Source organism: Suillus paluster (assembly GCF_016628075.1).
Source record: "Suillus paluster strain FC165 chromosome Unknown EDB91scaffold_12, whole genome shotgun sequence".
In the NCBI taxonomy this organism is placed as follows: domain Eukaryota; kingdom Fungi; phylum Basidiomycota; class Agaricomycetes; order Boletales; family Suillaceae; genus Suillus; species Suillus paluster.
In genome coordinates, this window is record NW_024537572.1 from 232,194 (window position 1) to 251,143 (window position 18,950).

The window sequence follows — 18,950 nt, forward strand, 5'->3', positions numbered from 1 at the left end:
TCGCCAGATGAAATCACCGGCGCACCCGCCCAGGAGCACTACAAAGGTGAGAAAGAAGTCCCGTCGTCAGATAAAATAGTCGGCGCACCCACTCAGACGGAGCACGAAGATGAGGAGGAGCTTCGTTCCCTGTCACGAGCATCTTATCCCCAAATGAAATCATCAGCGTTCTCGCTCAACAGTACCAAAAAGATGAGACGGAAAACGGTCTAAACTGCAAACCGTGAGTCTTCGTTCGTTATGGAAATCTCATCGCTAATGGCGAAAGACGACTCACGACGACATTATACGACGCCAAGCACAAAATGCGTCTACTTAAATGTTCACATCCAAAACCTTCACCAGACACGGCGGATCCAGGCTCACAAACAAAATCTCTCACCGGAATCCAGGCTTGACATTGATAAAATGTTACAATCACTTCACCATCATGTTCATGTTGTTACTTACGCTTACGATCACTCACTTGTATCTTACATACCTATCATCACTCAATGCCACAATTGTAGCATCGCACTTCACATACTTTGCAATTGAACATCATTACTCGTGCTGGTTTCGTCGCACGTTTCCTATCTGGAACCTTGCCTTCTACCTTCCGAACGGATTGGCATGCGATCAAGGTTGTTTTATGTAGACACCTACGACAGTCACAGTATTAATGCACTGACAGTTGAAAATATCAGAGGTCAAGGGTTCGCGTCGACTCTGACCGCGCTGGGTATTATTTCTCAACAGATGTCATCCATCAGATAGTCGCGATGTACAATTATTCGAGAATACCTAATGGATGCATCCGAGTCTGTCGAGTGATGGTAACCCCACTGCTTAAATGGGTCGGGGAACGAGGACGTTTGAAAGTAAACCGGAATCCCTCGACAAACTAGGACGTTTGATTTCAGTATGGTATCAGATACACGTCAGCTACATTCTACCGACCAACCTGCGTAGACCCGAAAGGCGCCAAGGAAGTGGTTTAACGAGGCGATAGTGAGTCGTCTTTCTTCTCCAGGAAAATACCAGCGAACATCGCTTCAACTACGGTTCGCGTTATCTCCAGTCATACACACACATTTTGGGAACAAAGCAAAACATGGAGTAGGTCCCCCCGATGGGTATCGAGAATCCACCCTAGATGTACAAAGCTCACGTAGATGACTTCAGACGGTGTAACTCCCTTATCGACGAACACATCATAGACGAGAGAATGACACCATCTGAATGCCATGGGCTACGCAGTCAGCTCAGGTCAGAAAATTTTGTCAGAGAGCTGTCCGCCGTCATGAGTTCAGCGGAGAACCGGTCTGGCAGATCTGTGGCGACGAGTATGTTAGCATCTATTCCAACCAATAGCCAACCAAAGCTAACCTTGTCCACACTGTACTCGTGATTCCATGACTTTCTGTGTTTCGTTCGGTTAGGATAGCTCGAAAACTTACCTCCCTGAACCAAGTCGTCTTCTCCCGTGATACGAGCGATAGGTCGCTGAATAGACGAGAGACGTGCAGTGTCGTCCTCTAGATCGATCAAAATCAGTAAGCTTGTGGGCAACACAAAAAATAGTCGTTCTCCACTTCCATGAACGGCAGCAGATGACTACTCGATTCAAATTTCACATGACCTTGCGTACAGGTCAAATGATGAAGATGATCTATGCGATGCATTAGATGATCGCTGCTAGGGAAAACGTGCGTGATATTTAATATCCACGGCGAAGACTTCGAATTTGCGCAATTGACTCAGCGGCGGCGGGTGTGCATACTACACTGTGAAACACGAATGTAGGTGGTGACAAGTCGTGCTTGATTGGGTATTCATATAAGTGAGCGCCTCACGTTCATGTTTACTACGACCACCTGCCTCCACCTGCCCATCACTCGATGCCACCATATATCTCACATCGCATACAAACGTCATTACTTGTGCTAGTCTTATGTTACATTATGATTTCTAGTCAGTGACTGCTGCTTCGTACACAAAGCATGCCCCATAGATTTCCACCAGTGCGACATTGTGGTATTCGCACCTGGGCCTACCCAGTTCGCATAGCATCCCAGTGCTTCAACTCGAAGTAAGTACTATGTGGTCACTTTCAAAGTCAAACCAAGGCCACTCGATGAAATTGTACAGCCGCTCGACAACTTGTCTACAGCACATCCAGATCTACAGTGAGCATCCCGTCCTTTCCCAATTATTATTCGCTAAGCAAGCCCATAGAGAACCGGCTCTGTACAATCTGCTACATAGCTTGCGGGAACTCTGACATCACATGACTTCTCAACCTCCAGCCTCCTCTCCAAAGAATGTAGATATTATTCCACTGCCTGATCCCCCAAAACTTCGCCTCCGCCGTCACCGAAGTCCTTATCCTACTCCCAACGGTCGAGCATCCGATCGAGGCTTCACGCGTCATGCCATCAACCACACTGCACCGATGTGAAAGCAGAAACACGATCCACTGCCACACTAGTTCTCGCATTTAAAGAGGAGCTACCACGCCGGTGAGTCATAAAGTTAAATCCAGGACGCAAATTGCTCATACTCACGCATCTATTCATATCCACGCAGTCTGAGCATTGTCTATAATGCCTGCAATAGGTATGACATTTTTTATCGTGACCGTTACCGGCAGATATTGATGCTGTCAAAACAGCAACAACGGTGAGGAAAAAGCAGAAACGCATTGTTTGTGAGGATGTGATATGGGATCAGATAAATCTGAAGGGGACAGTAGGAAGACGCCTCCCTTTTATGTGCTGAATATTGTTCTTCATGGCGATGTAGGAAGAACTTATCTACCTGAAATTTTGAACAGATGATATGATACTGCAATGCCAAAACCAGGGGAAAACTCCTTTGCGAAACCCGCCGAAATTCTCAAACTCAGGTGCAAAACAAGGAAATCGACGATTTTAGTTGTATTTCGAAAATACTCTAACGAATACAGTTCTGCCGCTTAGACCATAGTTAAAATAAATATAAGTTTTCCTGTACGCTGAACGAGTTTACAAAAAGGTAAAACAAAACCGCCGCGCAATACTGCCATGGCCATGGCCAAGGTACCACTGAGCCAAAGTTTGGTATAGGATGTACACTAATACTGCAAATCTCAAGATCCGCAAGTCCGGGAGCATGACCCGAGCTTCGCGTTCTCTGAGTGAACACCGTGCCAACCAGATTTGCATACCACGACAGTGAAGTTGGAGCTCAGGCTACCGTTGACTCCGTCGGACCGTCTTGACTCCTCTTGATAACCACGTTGTGCCTGCCATAGTAGCGGAACTCACAGGAGCTAGGCACTGGAACAGACATAAAGACGACATTGAGGGAGACGCGATCCGACAAAGAAACTGGGGGTAACGATTTAGCAGCTGGTTGAAAGTAGTGTTGTAACTTAACCCGCGGTTATAACCGGTTAATTGGAGGTTAGTTAAATGAATCTGCTGTTTTGGTAGGGGTTAGTAGGGTTAATACACCGGGAGTTATTTGGCGTTATATCGGGTTGGGGTTCAGTGGTAAACTTTTAATCGTTGAGGACTCAGAGGTGAGCTCTTAATCAAAGAACCTTTCAGTCATAGCTTCGCGTTTTTTTAAGACGGCCAGGTGCTTGTCGGCACCAAGCAAAGTTTCGGCAACACCCGACAATCGATGTGCAGACGCGACCATGGCATCTCGTTCGGACGCTGCATACTATGCTCTGCTTGACACTACTCGAAATTGGATAATGCTTATATCCAAGTGTACTGGCAACAGCTGGGCCTCCAGCCTGATTTGAATCCTCAACCCTGGCTAATATAGAATAGATAGATAATGCACTACTTATTTTCAGTCAGAAGTGGATGTTTCACATCCAGTACGCGTTCAATTGGTCCGTTGAGGTTAGATGGCACGATTTTGGTTCCAGGACATGGAGAGTTTCTATGAGCTAATGCTGAGCTAGCTAATGTCACGTTCACCCCGAGGATGCATCGACGAAGAGCCACGATGTGTTTCGCACTTAAGCTTAATACAGGGATCACGCGAGCATGTCCGTCGAGCTCGAAATTGGCTCGAATATGCCAATTGTTATCAACAACTAGCTACCAGTAGCTACTCAGACAATTAACTACCATTAACCACAGTAACCCCGGTTATAATCTATTTGGTTATAACCCGGGTTAATAACAACACTGGTTGAAAGGATATGAGAGGCGGTGATCACGATCAGTGCTACTTGTTCCAACTCGAGGGTTCTACGGCGAAGTCCTTCAAGGTTTCATCATTACATCGTTACGGAATACTGCTGGTACCTTGGAAACCTTGGAACGTTACATAACATCGTGATGCGTAATGAAAAAAATGTATTGAAACATTTCCGTCCTCCCGGCTATAGTCCCTGCATTTGTCCGTCGCCGCATGCCTCAGTCGCGCCCACTCGCACTTGCCGGACTTCCATCTACGCCCAGATCCGCATGCGCACTTGTGTGCCCTATCAAGATCTGTCCTACTGCACCCTCGCCGCCAAAGGCTGTGTGAGGCGCGCTTTGTGACAGGTCGCGTTGAACAAGAACTAGTAGTAAGTACGTTTCGTGCTTGTTCCTTTCATCATTGACGCACCAGATAACCAGTGCTGAACGCGATAGAATAATGGCTGCATCTGAATGGTGTCGTTAGTATTGCAATAAAGAGGGATTCACGACAGGGATGGTTGATTTTTGCGTGGGCCGCGGCTGCCCATCTATGCCATATGACTGACTAAGAAGACTGACAATGCGGAGCGCGTGGAAGAGAGCCGCGCGAAAGTCGATTTGTCTGTTTCTCATCAATACCATACTGATATTTTGCAACTCACCCATTGACACTTCCCACAACTTCAACATACTTGCGCCTTGTTGAGGTCAATCCAAATCTTAGCAGATATTCCGGACAACGCAACCTACAAGACCACAACGACAAAGATAATGAAAGCAAGCCTGGATCTGGAGGGTGCGATATTGAACACATGTAAATGTTTCAGAGATCGGTGTCTCCATTTAAACATTGATGGTTATCTCTTGATTAGACACACCTTTTGGATACAAAGCAGAACAAGGAATGCGTACACTGTATTTCCATCCGCTTCGTGCTGGTAAACACCAAAATCAAGCGAGAATCCAGCCTAGATGTTCAAAGCGTACGTAGATGACTCCAGATGGTGTAACTCCTTGTCGACGAACAACATCGGCGAGAGGGTGACACCATCTGAAGGTCACGAAGGATGCAGTCAGCTCAGATCAAAAACATTTACCAGAAAGTCGTCCGCCGTTTCCACCAACAACTTTCTTGTAAGTCTGATGGCGACGAGCTTGTTGTCTTTCCAACCAATAACCGACCAAACCTGACCTTATCCACATTGTCCTAGTAACTGGAGGGTGACGTGCAGCGTCTAGATCATGGCAAATCAGCAAGGCTTGTGGGCAGCACGAGTAGTTCTTCACCTCCAATAGTAACAAATGTCTCATAAGCTCGCGTTCTTCTCTGCTCGTAGTCCATCACAGGTGAAATTTGAATGACCTTGCATACAAGTCAGAAAGAGGATGAAAAAAAATCTATGCGTTATCGTCGCTATGAAAGACCTGCACGATATCTGATATCCATGACGAAGCAGACCTCAAAATCATGCAGGTGTGGATGCGAGGCTTCACCAGATGACAATTCCACAGACCCGCACCTGCGCAATTTGTCGTAAGACTTACACGATGGAGTCCGTTACCGCTATTAATTGTGGTTCGACTCAGTGGTGGTGAACGAATGTGGGTGTGGGACACGCGGCCAAATCCATGTCGTGGTGTTTTTTTACCGGCAAGGCTTTACTAGTATTCATCCAAGAAGGTACCCAGGTCCCAGGCCGGATTGTAGCGACTTCAGCTAGGTTGGAGTCTTGGAGAGTAGCACGCCGGAACTGAAGAGTCGTGAAGACTCAATCTCGAAGATTTTCTGATCTGTTGAATATTCATATTACCACCGCGTTTGAAAGAAAGCAAGGGAATTGGAGGATGGTAGTAGTACCAGGGAGAGAGGGTATGTCAAATATTGATAAAGGGATTATTAAGGCGGTTGTTTGGCAATGGCTTTGGATCCAAACAAACGCTCAGCGGCTTCCTGCTCTTGAACATTTCCAAATTCCAACTGTACCAGTTCCCACTACTAAGTGATATGAAGCGGTCCGAACCTAATCATTATATGGCTAGTAGAACCATGAAACGAACCTGACCATATCTGTGATAAGCACCTCGACAATATTATGTGAGATACCTTACAACTCGGAGCGAGGGGTTTGTGCAACCTTGCCGTGCGTGTCTCACCAAACACATTTCAAGTTGTATACAACTCCGCAGAGGTACGTCAGCCAGCGTGTTGCCCACATGATGTTTCCAGATGTACTGATTATTTTCTCAGCTCGCATATCTTACATTCATCGTTGTCACTGCCAGTGGTCACGAAGCAGCTGGCTCCTTCGTCGCTTGCTGGCTACCGTCACGCTCCTGTCAAGTTTGAGAAGGATATTGGTGCTTACTTCTGGACCTTCACTTTGATACTATTAGCATCGAAGCTTCGTGCGATCAACTACTGCGTTGCTGCTGCCGATCGCCACACTGCAAAGCAGGTAGCCCGCAACATCACTTCTGCCATAATCTTACACTTAGCTTGGCCTGTTGTATCTCACATCCTTGATGTCACATACAGGTTTGGAGCACTCACACTCACTCGCAGAATGTGTCACGCACTTTTAGGTTGTGTCGCGGACTCGACAATCCGACAGTTGTATTGCACACTCTAAGGTCGTATCGCGGGTCATAGATAAGGAACAATCAAGGCAAGGTAGGCTACTCGAAAGATTTCATATCGATGTATTAAATCTCACAGCATGTATACTCGCGTATATAATACATAATACGACAAACTCGCACCCAGAGTCGGCAAGTTCTTCGCATCGAGTTGACGTACGTACCACCGTTCCAAGTATAGTGGCACCATGACCTGATAATGTTGCACACAGACTGCCTTCCCCGCAATCAATAAGACGTCCACAAAATGCTAGTATAACTAACTTTCCCATTTCATTCCAACCTTGCATTTTCAGTGCCAGGATGTCTTCTCCGTTTTTCCTGGGCTTTGACCTATCAACCCAATAGCTCAAGGTAATCGTGATTGCGGAAGATGCTTCCATCGTGCACGAGAGCGCCGTGCATTTTGACCGAGACCTTCCTGCCTATGGCACAACGAATGGTGCAATCAAAGGCCCAGACGAAGGTGAGGTGACGAGCCCAGTGCTCATGTGGCTTGAAGCTATCGACCTCGTCATGCAGCGCGTTAAGAACGCTGGTGTCGATCTCAATGCTATTGCCGCCATATCCGGCGCTGGTCAAGTACGTCTGTGCAGTTTTAATGTGAAGCGAGCCTGATTTTCACGTAAATCAAGCAACATGGATCGATGTACTGGTCTGAGGAGGCCGAGAAAGCCCTTGCTGTGATGGACTCCAAGCGCCCATTGGCTGATCCAGGCCATATCGCACCCCATGCATTTGCATTGCCCAATGCACCCATATGGCAGGACTCTTCGACGGTCAAGGACTGCCGTGACCTTGAGGCCACTGTCGGTGGTCCACAGGTGCTTGCAGATCTTACAGGGAGCAGAGCCTATGAGCGGTTTACAGGACCTCAAATTACCAGGGTGCGTAGTCCATACTGTATTGATGTCCGATAATTGATTAGTATTCATTTTAACGCTACCAAGATCCGTCGCCTCAAACCTGCCGCCTACCGTGACTCTGCGCGCATCCCTCTCGTCTCATCATTTATCCCCTCACTTTTCCTCGGATATATCGCCCCGATTGAGGTCTCTGACGCGAGCGGGATGAATCTGATGAACATCCTCACTTGTAAGTGGGATGATGCACTCCTGGAGGCATGTGGCGGACCTGAACTACGCGCTAAAATTGGTCCTGAGCCCGTCCCCGGCGGTACCATTCTCGGACGCATCACCTGGTGGTGGGTTGAGCGCTGGGGATTTAATCCAGGTCTGTGTTTCACTCTTCATTTGTTAGTAAGTTCTCACATCTGTGGTGTCGATAGATTGCATAGTTGCACCGTTCACGGGTGATAACCCTGCGACCGTCGTTGCCCTGTCAGCACCAGGTGATGCGATCTTGTCCCTTGGCACGAGCACAACACTTCTGTTGAGCATTCCCCCTGCCGACACACCTCCTGCCCGTGTCACTACTTCACACCTTCTCTCGCATCCTACAACTCTTGACGCGCACATTGCGATGCTTGGTTGCAAGAACGGTGCCCTTGCGCGGGAGCAGATACGCGACCGCTGTGCTGGCGCAGACTGGGCGCGGTACAACGAGCTCGTGGAGCACTCGACGCATGGTAACTCTGGGTTCATTGGATTCTACTTCCCCCTCCCTGAGATCGTTCCTCCAGGAGTTCGGGGCGAATTCATATTCCAGTGCAAAGGTAATGAGGAACCACAGCTAGTGCTTGGGCTGCAGCCAGATGCGGCACAGCACGCGCGCGGAATTCTCGAGAGCCAATTCCTCAGCATCAAATCGCGCATCGCTGCCATTCTTCCGGCGCACTCACCTCCGTTGCAACGGTTGATTGTCACTGGGGGATCGTCGGCAAACCAGACGATCCGGCAACTCGCGGCCGATGTGTTTGGGATGCGTGTCTACATTGCAGAGAGCAAGGAGGCTGCAGGGACGGGAGGTGCAGTGCTTGCGAAGTTTGCGTGGTGGAAGGCGCAAGTTGGGGGCGCGAGTGGGAGCTTCGAGGAGATGACAATGGGAACGGGTGAGGTGGAGAGGATGAGGCTGGTTGCGACCCCGAAAGGCGAGGTGACCAAGGTGTATGAAGCCCTTGTGGATAACTATAGGTGGTGTGAGGAGCGGGTGATACACCTATGTGGGCAAGCCTGATGGTAGTTGTTTGTTTCTACCCCTCGACGACTATCTTAACTGTACAACAGCCTACGCCCTCGAAATTTTCTTGTTTACTCTCGAGTGCTGTACTGAATATGCAGTGCTTAGACCACAGATACCGTTTGCAGCACCAAGGAGTACACAATGGAGTCCCTTGTAAGTGGTCGCTAATTAAGCTGAAGTATTGCGATTCGACTGAGTGGTGGGTGTGAAAACGAGATGTAGTCAAATCCAAGTCGTATTATGTACTATAGGCTTACTTGATTTGTACTTGATTGGCTTCAGAACATATACAAGGAAGAGGATTGTATTCAAGCCAATATTATAATCGTAGTCGTACATGCACGAAAATCAAGAGAGGGTATGTAACGAGAGATAAAGATACATTGCGAGAGAAGTCCATAATGAAATTAAATGAGTCCGTTGTCCGTCTCGTAAAACAAATCGAAGAAGACCTCTATGTAGAGAAGGAAACGAAAAAGAGTAAAGATACACGCCAGAGAGATAAGTCCATGATGAAACCGAATGAGTTCAATGTCTATCTCGAACCAGTATAAGGAGAAAAACAAATCGAAGAAGACCTATATGTGGAGAGGGAAATAAGTGTACATGCCGGAGATGAGTCCAATGTCTGTCTCGTACAAAGGAGAAAAAAAAATCAAAGATGCCTCCGAGTCTGCGTTGGGAAGGAAAATAGAAGAAGAAAGAAACATGCGAGAGATAAGCCCACTGTCCGTCTCATACGGTTGAGGAGAATACAAATCAAAAATACCTTTATAGGAAGAATGAAGCGGAAAATGATTCGCTTTGATAGATGTGTGCGTGACGATGGGTGGCGGCCTTCGAATCTAACTTCAGGTTGCGAGGGACAGCGAAGGAGGCCGTTGAGTGCGTCATTGGATTTGGGTCGTAGGGGACCTAGGCTGGCGGATGCGTAGACTGGTAGTGGCCTTCGACTACTTAGGCGGCGAAGCTCTGGGTCGTAGGAGGCCGTTACGTGATATGGTGTGTCGTCCGGATTGGTCGTAGGGGACCACCATCGGCGACGGTATGTGATGCGTAGATGCGTGTGCGAGTGCGGAAGCGGCGGCGGCCTCCAACCTCTTGGGCGGTAAAGCTCCAGGTCGTAGGGGACGGAGGAGGGGGTCGTTACGTCGCGTGTAAATCTGGTGATAGGCTGTTGATGTGGAGTACTGGTAGGGGGGAGAAACTTGAGTTGAGCTGCGGCGCGCTTCGTAACCAGAATTGGAGGCTTGAGCTTGGAGGCGGAAGGCGGAGGATCAGAGAGGGAAAGCTTCTTCATGCTTCGACTCGAGGCGTCCACGGCCTCGTCCGAGTCAGGAAGAGAGATGTCAGAGTCGTCAGGCGGACCATCGGAGAGAGACAGCGCAGCCAGACTTCGAATCAGCGCGTCCATGGAGTTGGCAAGTTCAGGAAGACTCGAAGGAGGCGACGTAGATGTTGTCTCGCGGTTGACCACTAGAATAAAAGGATGAAGCGTAGATGTATGAGGGTGATCGTCGAGTGTCAGAACTTGCATTTTGGCAACTAGGGCGTCGAGGGTAGTCTGTTCTGGGGCAGAAAAATCATTCTAGAGACCCAAATGTTAAGCAATGCGGAAGTTGAGGCTATACTGAAGTTCTTACCTCATGGAAAATGCTGTCGTCACCAAACAACTCACAGTTGCTGGCGTCCGAAGCATCGTCCGAGGAGACGGTAGTATTACTAGTAGTGTTTGAGTCGATAGACAGGTATTTGCAGTGCGGCGAAGTGAGACTGATGCAAGTGGTGGAACACGTGATTGAAACGGCTATTGTGTCGATTAGACGCAATGATTCTGAAGATGCAGATGGGAAAGAAAATATTTCGGCGGGCTGAGGCGCAGCGGAGGTGTTGTCGTCAGAGAAGGGAGGAATTCGGTCGGCGTCGTCGTCCTTCGGAGTAGGTAGATTCTTGGTGTCGTCATGGAGGAACTTCTGAGCAACTCTGTCGGATGCTAGAACAAGCATAATTGACGACGAGCAAACAGTATACACGACGAGGCCAGCGGAAACTTTCTCCGCTTTTGACAGGACCTCAACGGTATGGTCAACGACAGTCCGCTTGAAGAAAGCGACCGTAAGGAGGTTGGAGAGGGCGACGCGGGCGGTAACATTCATGAGGGTGGAAATCATATTGAAAATATTGAGACGGAGGATGAAGATCGTAAAAATATGCTGGTACGCGTAAAAGAGGGTAAACGGCGCTAAACTGAGAGGGATATACAACGACACACGCTGTACTTATACCCCCTAGGTTATTTGAAATGGCGTACGGCGCAACAAAGTTTCAATAAACAGACCCGATCGCGACGCGTCAGTCACGTGCTTGTAAAATCAACCAGTACATATATAACCCGAGTCGCGTACACGACTCCAGCAGTTGAAGTTCCCCATGAAATGACAGAATTAGCAAGGCAGGCCACTGGAATGATTTGATAGGATTCTTTCCCAGCACGTACGCTCGCTAATCCGAGAAACTCGCACCCCGAAATGTCATTGTGGAGTCGGCAAGTTCTTCGCGTCGAGTTAACGTACGTACCGGTCATAAGTATGACTTTAACTTATTGACTCTCATGGCCTCATAATTTTGCACACGGACCGCCTGAATTCCCCGCCGTCAATAAAACGTCCACAAAACGCTGTCACTGACTTTTCCATTTCATTCCAGACTATCATTTTCAGTGCCAAGATGTCTTCTCCACTCTTCCTGGGCTTTGACCTATCAACCCAACAGCTCAAGGCGATTGTGATTGCAGAAGATGCTTCCATCGTGCACGAGAGCGCCGTGCATTTTGACCGAGACCTTCCTGCCTATGGTACAACGAATGGTGCAATCAAAGGCCCAGACGAAGGTGAGGTGACGAGCCCAGTGCTCATGTGGCTTGAAGCTATCGACCTCGTCATGCAGCGCGTTAAGAACGCTGGTGTCGATCTCAATGCTATTGCCGCCATATCCGGTGCTGGCCAAGTACGTCTGCAATTTTGATGTGAAGCGAGCCTGACTCACGTGAATCAAGCAACATGGTTCAGTATACTGGTCTGAGGAAGCCGAGAAAGCGCTTGGTGCGATGGATCCCAAGCGTTCATTGGCTGATCCGGGCCATCTCGCACCCCGTGCGTTTGCATTACCCAATGCACCCATATGGCAGGACTCTTCGACGACCAAGGACTGCCGTGACCTTGAGGCCGCCGTTGGTGGTCCACAGGTGCTTGCAGATCTTACAGGGAGCAGAGCCTATGAGCGGTTTACAGGACCTCAAATTGCCAGGGTGCGTGGTACATACTGTATTGATTTTCGTGATCAAGACTAATCCTAACTCCACAAAGATCCGTCGCCTCAAACCTGCCGCCTACCGTGATTCTGCGCGCATCTCTCTCGTCTCATCGTTTATCCCCTCACTCTTTCTTGGGCACATCGCCCCGATCGAGGTCTCCGACGCGAGTGGGATGAACCTCATGAACGTACTCACATGCAAGTGGGACGACGCACTCCTCGAGGCATGCGGCGGACCCGAACTTCGCACTAAAATCGGTCCTGAGCCCGTCCTCGGCGGCACCGTTCTCGGACGCATCACCCGGTGGTGGGTTGAGCGCTGGGGATTTAACCCAGGTTTGCATTTCATTCTTCATTGGGTAGTAACGTCTCTCATGTGGCATCTATAGGCTGCATAATTGCACCGTTCACAGGTGATAACTCTGCAACCGTCATTGCTCTTTCAGCACCAGGTGATGCGCTCCTGTCCCTTGGCACGAGTACAACACTTCTGCTCAGCATTCCCCCTGCTGACTCGCCTCCCGCCCGTTTCACTACTTCGCACCTCCTCTCACACCCTACAACTCTCGACGCGCAGATAGCTATGCTTTGTTACAAGAATGGTGCCCTTGCGCGGGAGCAGATACGCGACCGCTGCGCTGGTGCAGACTGGGCGCGGTACAACGAGTTCGTGGAGCACTCGCCGCAGGGTAACTCTGGGTTCTTGGGATTCTATTTCCCCCTCCCGGAGATCATTCCTCCAGGAGTTCGGGGCGAATTCATATTCCAGTGCAAAGGTAATGAGGAACCACAGCTAGTGCTTGGGCTGCAGCCAGATGCGACACAGCACGCGCGCGGAATTCTCGAGAGCCAATTCCTCAGCATCAAATCGCGCATTGCTGCCATTCTTCCGGCGCACTCACCTCCTTTGCAACGGTTGATTGTCACTGGGGGATCATCAGCAAACCAGACGATCCGGCAACTCGCAGCTGACGTGTTTGGGATGCGTGTCTACGTTGCGGAGAGTAAGGAGGCTGCAGGGATGGGAGGCGCAGTGCTTGCGAAGTTTGCGTGGTGGAAGGCGCAAGTTGGGGGCGCGAGTGGGAGCTTCGAGGAGATGACAATGGGAACGGGTGAGGTGGAGAGGATGAGGCTGGTTGCGACCCCGAAAGGCGAGGTGACCAAGGTGTATGAAGCCCTTGTGGATAACTATAGGCGGTGCGAGGAGCGGGTGATACACCTATGTGGGCAAGCCTGATGGTAGTGTTTTGTATTTGGAGCGGGGGGCATTGCATCTACACATGTACAGACCATAGAGCACACTATCTTCACAATGTTAATACCAGTACATATAATGAAGACTTTTTGACAGTGACATCGAATCGAACGAAGATCACCATAAGCGGTATCTTCTACATCCCGCGAAAATCGAATTCGATCAGATGTTAAGACTCCTTCAGTACACCCTCCATCGTGCACCACTACTGGTATGTTCATTAATCTGCTTTCTGGCATCATGATCCTTACGCTTAGGTTGACAACCATAGAACTTGCGCACAAGGAACATATACGTAATGTATGAGCTGCACGACTCGAACCAGTCACATTCTCCCCCTGCCAAACGACCTATCACCAAAGTGCCAGCAGGGAGCTCAGAGCACTTCAAACGCGCGAAGATCGAACACGAGGAGCCCGAGAAGATACTACATCCATCCGAACACGCAGAGAGCCCCTCCGACACTCCCGCCGCCGATACGAAGCGGGGCAAGCGGGATGCAGCAGGCTGGGCGAAATCCAGGCGAGGGAAGGCGAAAGACACGAAGAACAAGGGGCGTAGGCGAGGGACGCGTGATCAGGAGAAGGAGGGTGAGAGAGAGGGTGAGGAGCAAAGCCCTCGGGCCCCCCGCTTGCCTAAGAGACAAAGCGCGTTGCTTATCGGGTTCTGCGGGACGGGGTGCAATGGAATGCAAATGTACGCTGAATCCTCGGTTCTTTCTTCTGACTCCCTTTCTGACTCCTGAGAGTCTTTCTCTCCTTGTCTTCTATCTCTGCCCAAACCATTTTGTTATTTTCTCTTCTGCCCCTCTGCTACCCCCGCGCTGCTGAACATTTGTGTGTAATTTAAATAGACAACCCGACGTGCGGACGATCGAAGGTGTCCTGTTCGACGCACTCGTGCGTGCTGGCGCAGTTTCATCAGACAACGCGGACGACCCCGTGAAGGTAGGACATTTGCATGGCGCATTGTCATGACGCATTACTTAGATCCTTTCATCCTTCCAGGTAAATCTAGGGCGCGCAGCTCGCACCGATGCAGGAGTTCACGCGGCTGGCAACCTGGTGTCTATGAAACTGATCACCGCGATTCCTGGGGTGGAAGACTTCGTGGCACGTATAAATGAAGAACTCCCACCAGAGATTCGTGTTTGGGGCTCAGTATGCATCCTCTCTCTTTTTCAAGCCAGGAAATGTCTCTGAAGTGCCCCAGGTTCGCGTGCAAAACTCGTTCAATGCTCGCATGTAGGTTCTTGCGTGTCATCTCACTAATGTCATCTCACGAGGTCTTTCTCAGGTCTTGCGACAGCCGCAAGTATACCTACTTCTTCCCCTCATACCTCCTTATCCCTCCAAAGCCGGGATCCGGATTTCAGCGTGCATATGAACAGCATGCACAGTCCATGCAGGGTGTCATCCCTCTTGATGCTTCCGCTCACCCCTTCTGGAGTGCACCTGAATCTCGTTGTTCCAGCTCTATGGATGATCTCGTACGCAAGCGCTCATGGAGGATCAGTGCAGAGCAGGTAGAGGTCATCCGTCAAACCGCAAAAAAGTTCGAAGGGACGCATAACTTCCATAATTTTACTGTTGGACGCGAGTTCGGAGATCGTAGTAACCAGCGGCATATGTGGAAGCTTGAGGTAGGCTTTTGAGATGGTGGTTGGTTAACCTCTGATAGCATCTCAACAGATATCTGATCCTGCGGTCTATGGAGACACCGAGTGGATAAGTATCCTCTTCCATGGGCAGAGCTTTATGTTGCATCAGGTGAGTTGGTTTTATTGATAACTTCGCTCTTATTCATTTCCCTTAGATCGTGAGCGATTCAAGTTGTACTTTGGTAGCAGTCATACGATAACAAATTGATCACAGCGCAAAATGATGACCGCTCTTGTCTTGTCTTGTAGGACAGGTACACCGAGTCAAGTCATCGACGAGGTTAGCTTCTGTGATATCTGATGGGCCACAATTTACCTCTTCCCGCAGCTATACGGGCCGCGCATAGTCATGGTCCCAAAGATGCCTGCTCTTGGTCTCTTGCTGGAGTACCCAATATTTGATTCATATAACAAGAAGATCACTTCGATCAACGAGAAACTCGAGCCTTCTCATCCAGAGTACCGACCCGAAATTGATTTCGAACAACATCGACAGTCTATCGATGCATTCAAACAGATCTATATTTACGACAATATGCGGGGCATTGAGGACCGTGACGGGGTGTGGGTACCTCTGACTGTATTTGCTGCCACCTAAACTGATGAGCAGAAACAGCTTTGATGCCTGGGTGCGATCTATCGACACGTATGGAGGTGATGATTTGCTGTATTTGAATCCGAAAGGTATCATTCCCGCCGCTGCCGTCATAAAGAAGGGAGAAAAGAGAGACAATCCATTCAAGGAGAAAAGAAGGTTTGATCTGACGAGTTTCCCTGATAAACAAGGAACCCCGACTGTAGAAGACGACGAGGAGACTGAGAGCAAACTGAACAAATCTCACCTGGAGGACATGGAAGGCTGACTAGTAGTTCGCCATTGTGTTTCCTATCTTTGATTCTTATATCATTTATAAGTTTGCACAATTGGTATCTCAAGGACGCAAAAAGCGAGGGCCAGCCGCGGGGAATATTATGCGAGGTGCACGCGGTGGCGGCAAATTGGCTAAAAATTCCAGTGAAAGAAGAGTTGGGGCATTTAGAGTTGCCAGCAAATAACATTTATAATGCCAGCAGATGTCAATTTACAATACCGGCGGATTGCCCCCGTGGTCACGTGATGGTATGTTTCTCAGTATCCTATAAGTAGTAGTCACCATGTAGCACTGAGTCACTGACATGTACTTTGCATGTACTACTGTAAGTAGTCAAGACTGTCGTCCCTTAACCGTTACGCCAAAAGGCAGTGATAATGAAAGCTCATGCTTCATTATCTCGGACAGTATTTATGCTGATTATGGGAACTCAGGTAAGCCACCGGGCTCACAACTACTTCTTCTTCGTCATTGAATACGCGGCTGTGCGAATAATCGACAACGACTGAACGGAATGAGGCAGGCCACGACCAAACGAGATTGATAACTCGATGAATGTTCAATACAGGCGGTTTTATATCATCGCATCGTACACCTCCCAGTATTGACTTTTCCTTGTTAATTCACATGTCCAACACATCAGGCTTTCGATGTTCAAGCTTACAATAAGGCCAAAATAATACGTCGTAAGTACTTTAGTTCTCTATTCCAAGGTCTCCTTTGCTCAAGCGGTCGTGGAATTTAGCAAGCATCTTGATGAACTCAGCAGTGAACTACTTATGTATCATGCCATCAACCACACTGCACCAATGCGAAAGCAGAAACGTGACTCACTGTAGCTCACTGCCGTGACGTCATGCTACTCAGATATCAGAATTATTCATACAAATATGTTCAAGGTATCCCTGCCAGGCCGATGAGTCACGGGGTTAAATCATGAATGCCAAATACTGATACTCACACCATCGCCGCTGTACATGTCCTTGCATGTATAGCCTTTGCAGCAATATCCATCGTCGCAATATATAGGACAGAAATCACTGTCAGCACTGACAGACATAGATGTCGTCAAAGCAGCAACAACAGCGAGGACGAAGGAGAAACGCATTACTTGTGTGATGTGATATGGGAACTCGAAAGGAGGGGAGTACGGTAGGAAGACGACTTCTTTTATGTCCTGGAAATATTCCGCAGTGAGAATGTAAGCAGAAACTTCTTACAGTGCCAGCAGATTGCCAGCTGACGACATATCTCTTCTAACACCGACCGAACAGAATGATTCAGAGGGGCTATGGAAACGGGGTCGAAACAGCGTTCATCGGACACGTTCTTGTATTGATCTTGCCTTGTCAATTTAACGAGTAATAGATGGTGAACAAACCAACCAGTTAGGAGACCGATGTGACGGTCATCGTAAGTATTTCATTTCTCTATTCCCAGGTCTCCCCTACACGAACGATATTGATCAACTCAGCAACGAATGTGTCATCAATCACATCGTTATATATTACAGTCTAACCTGACTCACTGTAGCCCCACTCAATTACATTTTATTTTTTTGCAAATGAGCGTATATTGGTGTGTGGAACCAGCAGCTGATAAAATACTAAGGTAATGTATTGGAACCTGCTGGATAAACCATTACATAAATGCGTGTCGCGGACTCTCAACAATGCAAGCGCGACGACACAACGACGACATACTCGAAATCTCAACTGCAAGACTGTGCATACGTCATGGCACGTCTACGACGTCTCGGATGCACGGGACGCGTTTTTCGAGGAGACCAGCGAAGACCAGAGGTCGGATCAGTGTAGAAGTCGGTTAGTACGCGTTTTCAGTGGGGAAAGTCCACTGCGAGCCGTTATGATCAATGACGCAGTGCACCACTTGCCAGTGCATTCACGCCTCCGCGATACGTACCGTGTCAGCACATCCCAATCTCAGCACGCTTTACAATACTGTAGACCTAGAATAAAATACTTACGACTTCTTCTTGTATTTCTGTTCCGTTCCTACTAGCTTATGAGGAGCACCGCTAGACAAATTTCAATTGTCGCTCGTTTGAAATGGGAACTTTGTCGATGCGCTTTCCGCCGCTCACTACTCAAAGCCCCGGCTTCATCCTCAAATCATAGAGTCGACACCAGCTTTACGGGCCGTTTCGCTTCCCCTGTGGATAACAAAGACGGCGTTGAACACCATTACACCAAAGTGCATGTAGATGTGAGCCCTTCACAACGTCTTGCTGTGTCCACTTTTGAAACCCTCTTTCAACAAACGGTACTGGTGTTGCAATTGTCGATTCTTCTGTCTATTCTATTCCGTTGCTCACTCGATTGCGTGCTGTACTACCCACCACTTCAAACCAGTGCCTGTACAAGGAAGTCTCTGCCAAAGAAGATGAAGACTTCCAGTCCTCCTCCAGCACTGACATATGCCACGATACGATTAGCCATATGTCCACCCAGTCAGAGTACAGGTGCCACGGTGAACTTTTGATAGACTCCGCATCATTTGCGGCAGTGAACAATAGTACTACGGTTATCAGTACATCATTTTCATGTGCAAATAAATTCCTACAATTTACCTTCTTCGGTGCGAGTACGAGGTGACAATAATGCGATGGTCATCAAGAGACTCCCAGTTCCAATCAATGCCTAAGCTTAGTACGCCACTGTAACGGCACTCACCAGTGTCCTTTACTACTGCCGAAGCCGCAGACGCGGATGTTATCCCGAGGCTCGCATATGCACACGACTACAGCCTTGTGAGAGTGGTGTATCCTGATCAGGTTGACATCCCCCGTCAGGACGGTGCAGCACGTCGGTACGACAAGACCCTCAACAGCCGCTTCACCCCGATTGAGCCTTCATGTCCAGGCTCATATTGATCAACTCAGC

General features: G+C 48.8%; 4 protein-coding genes across 4 annotated transcripts; 3 read left to right on the plus strand and 1 right to left on the minus strand.

The window, feature by feature from the left end:
- Window positions 1-6,886: 6,886 nt before the first annotated feature.
- On the plus strand, window positions 6,887-9,154 carry EDB91DRAFT_1117787 (uncharacterized protein; the record flags this gene model as incomplete). Its single annotated transcript, XM_041318044.1, has 6 exons — window positions 6,887-6,898; window positions 6,934-6,966; window positions 7,155-7,388; window positions 7,442-7,693; window positions 7,757-8,039; window positions 8,095-9,154. The coding sequence occupies 6 exons, from the start codon at window positions 6,887-6,889 to the stop codon at window positions 8,940-8,942; spliced, it is 1,662 nt and encodes a 553-aa protein (XP_041179833.1). The 3' UTR covers window positions 8,943-9,154.
- Window positions 9,155-9,494: 340 nt separating this feature from the next.
- EDB91DRAFT_1345365 (uncharacterized protein) lies at window positions 9,495-11,194 on the minus strand. The gene is made up of 2 exons (XM_041325845.1): window positions 10,592-11,194; window positions 9,495-10,536 (listed from the first exon to the last, which is right to left on the minus strand). The coding sequence occupies exons 1-2, from the start codon at window positions 11,117-11,119 to the stop codon at window positions 9,604-9,606; spliced, it is 1,461 nt and encodes a 486-aa protein (XP_041179834.1). The 5' UTR covers window positions 11,120-11,194; the 3' UTR covers window positions 9,495-9,603.
- A 171-nt stretch (window positions 11,195-11,365) lies between these two features.
- Window positions 11,366-13,614, plus strand: EDB91DRAFT_1117795 (uncharacterized protein). Its single transcript, XM_041318045.1, has 5 exons — window positions 11,366-11,517; window positions 11,655-11,954; window positions 12,004-12,255; window positions 12,314-12,596; window positions 12,650-13,614. The coding sequence occupies exons 2-5, from the start codon at window positions 11,676-11,678 to the stop codon at window positions 13,495-13,497; spliced, it is 1,662 nt and encodes a 553-aa protein (XP_041179835.1). The 5' UTR covers window positions 11,366-11,517; window positions 11,655-11,675; the 3' UTR covers window positions 13,498-13,614.
- Window position 13,615: 1 nt separating this feature from the next.
- On the plus strand, window positions 13,616-16,222 carry EDB91DRAFT_1117804 (pseudouridine synthase). Its single transcript, XM_041318046.1, has 10 exons — window positions 13,616-13,726; window positions 13,787-14,211; window positions 14,369-14,462; window positions 14,523-14,675; window positions 14,728-14,759; window positions 14,812-15,157; window positions 15,207-15,284; window positions 15,390-15,455; window positions 15,504-15,739; window positions 15,792-16,222. Exons 1-10 carry the CDS (start codon window positions 13,682-13,684, stop codon window positions 16,036-16,038), a joined length of 1,722 nt encoding a protein of 573 aa, XP_041179836.1. The 5' UTR covers window positions 13,616-13,681; the 3' UTR covers window positions 16,039-16,222.
- Window positions 16,223-18,950: the final 2,728 nt, after the last annotated feature.

Excerpts from the sequence above, each read along its gene's own strand:
- EDB91DRAFT_1345365 (XM_041325845.1), bottom strand. The coding sequence starts at position 11,119 with ATGATTTCCACCCTCATGAATGTTACCGCCCGCGTCGCCCTCTCCAAC. Across the intron at positions 10,537-10,591 it reads ACGACAGCATTTTCCATGAG|AATGATTTTTCTGCCCCAGA; the intron begins GTAAGAACTTCA and ends TTGGGTCTCTAG.
- EDB91DRAFT_1117804 (XM_041318046.1), top strand. The coding sequence starts at position 13,682 with ATGTTAAGACTCCTTCAGTACACCCTCCATCGTGCACCACTACTG. Across the intron at positions 15,285-15,389 it reads AGAGCTTTATGTTGCATCAG|CGCAAAATGATGACCGCTCT; the intron begins GTGAGTTGGTTT and ends AATTGATCACAG. Across the intron at positions 15,740-15,791 it reads ATTGAGGACCGTGACGGGGT|CTTTGATGCCTGGGTGCGAT; the intron begins GTGGGTACCTCT and ends GAGCAGAAACAG.
- EDB91DRAFT_1117795 (XM_041318045.1), top strand. The coding sequence starts at position 11,676 with ATGTCTTCTCCACTCTTCCTGGGCTTTGACCTATCAACCCAACAGCTC. Across the intron at positions 12,256-12,313 it reads CAGGACCTCAAATTGCCAGG|ATCCGTCGCCTCAAACCTGC; the intron begins GTGCGTGGTACA and ends AACTCCACAAAG. Across the intron at positions 12,597-12,649 it reads GCGCTGGGGATTTAACCCAG|GCTGCATAATTGCACCGTTC; the intron begins GTTTGCATTTCA and ends TGGCATCTATAG.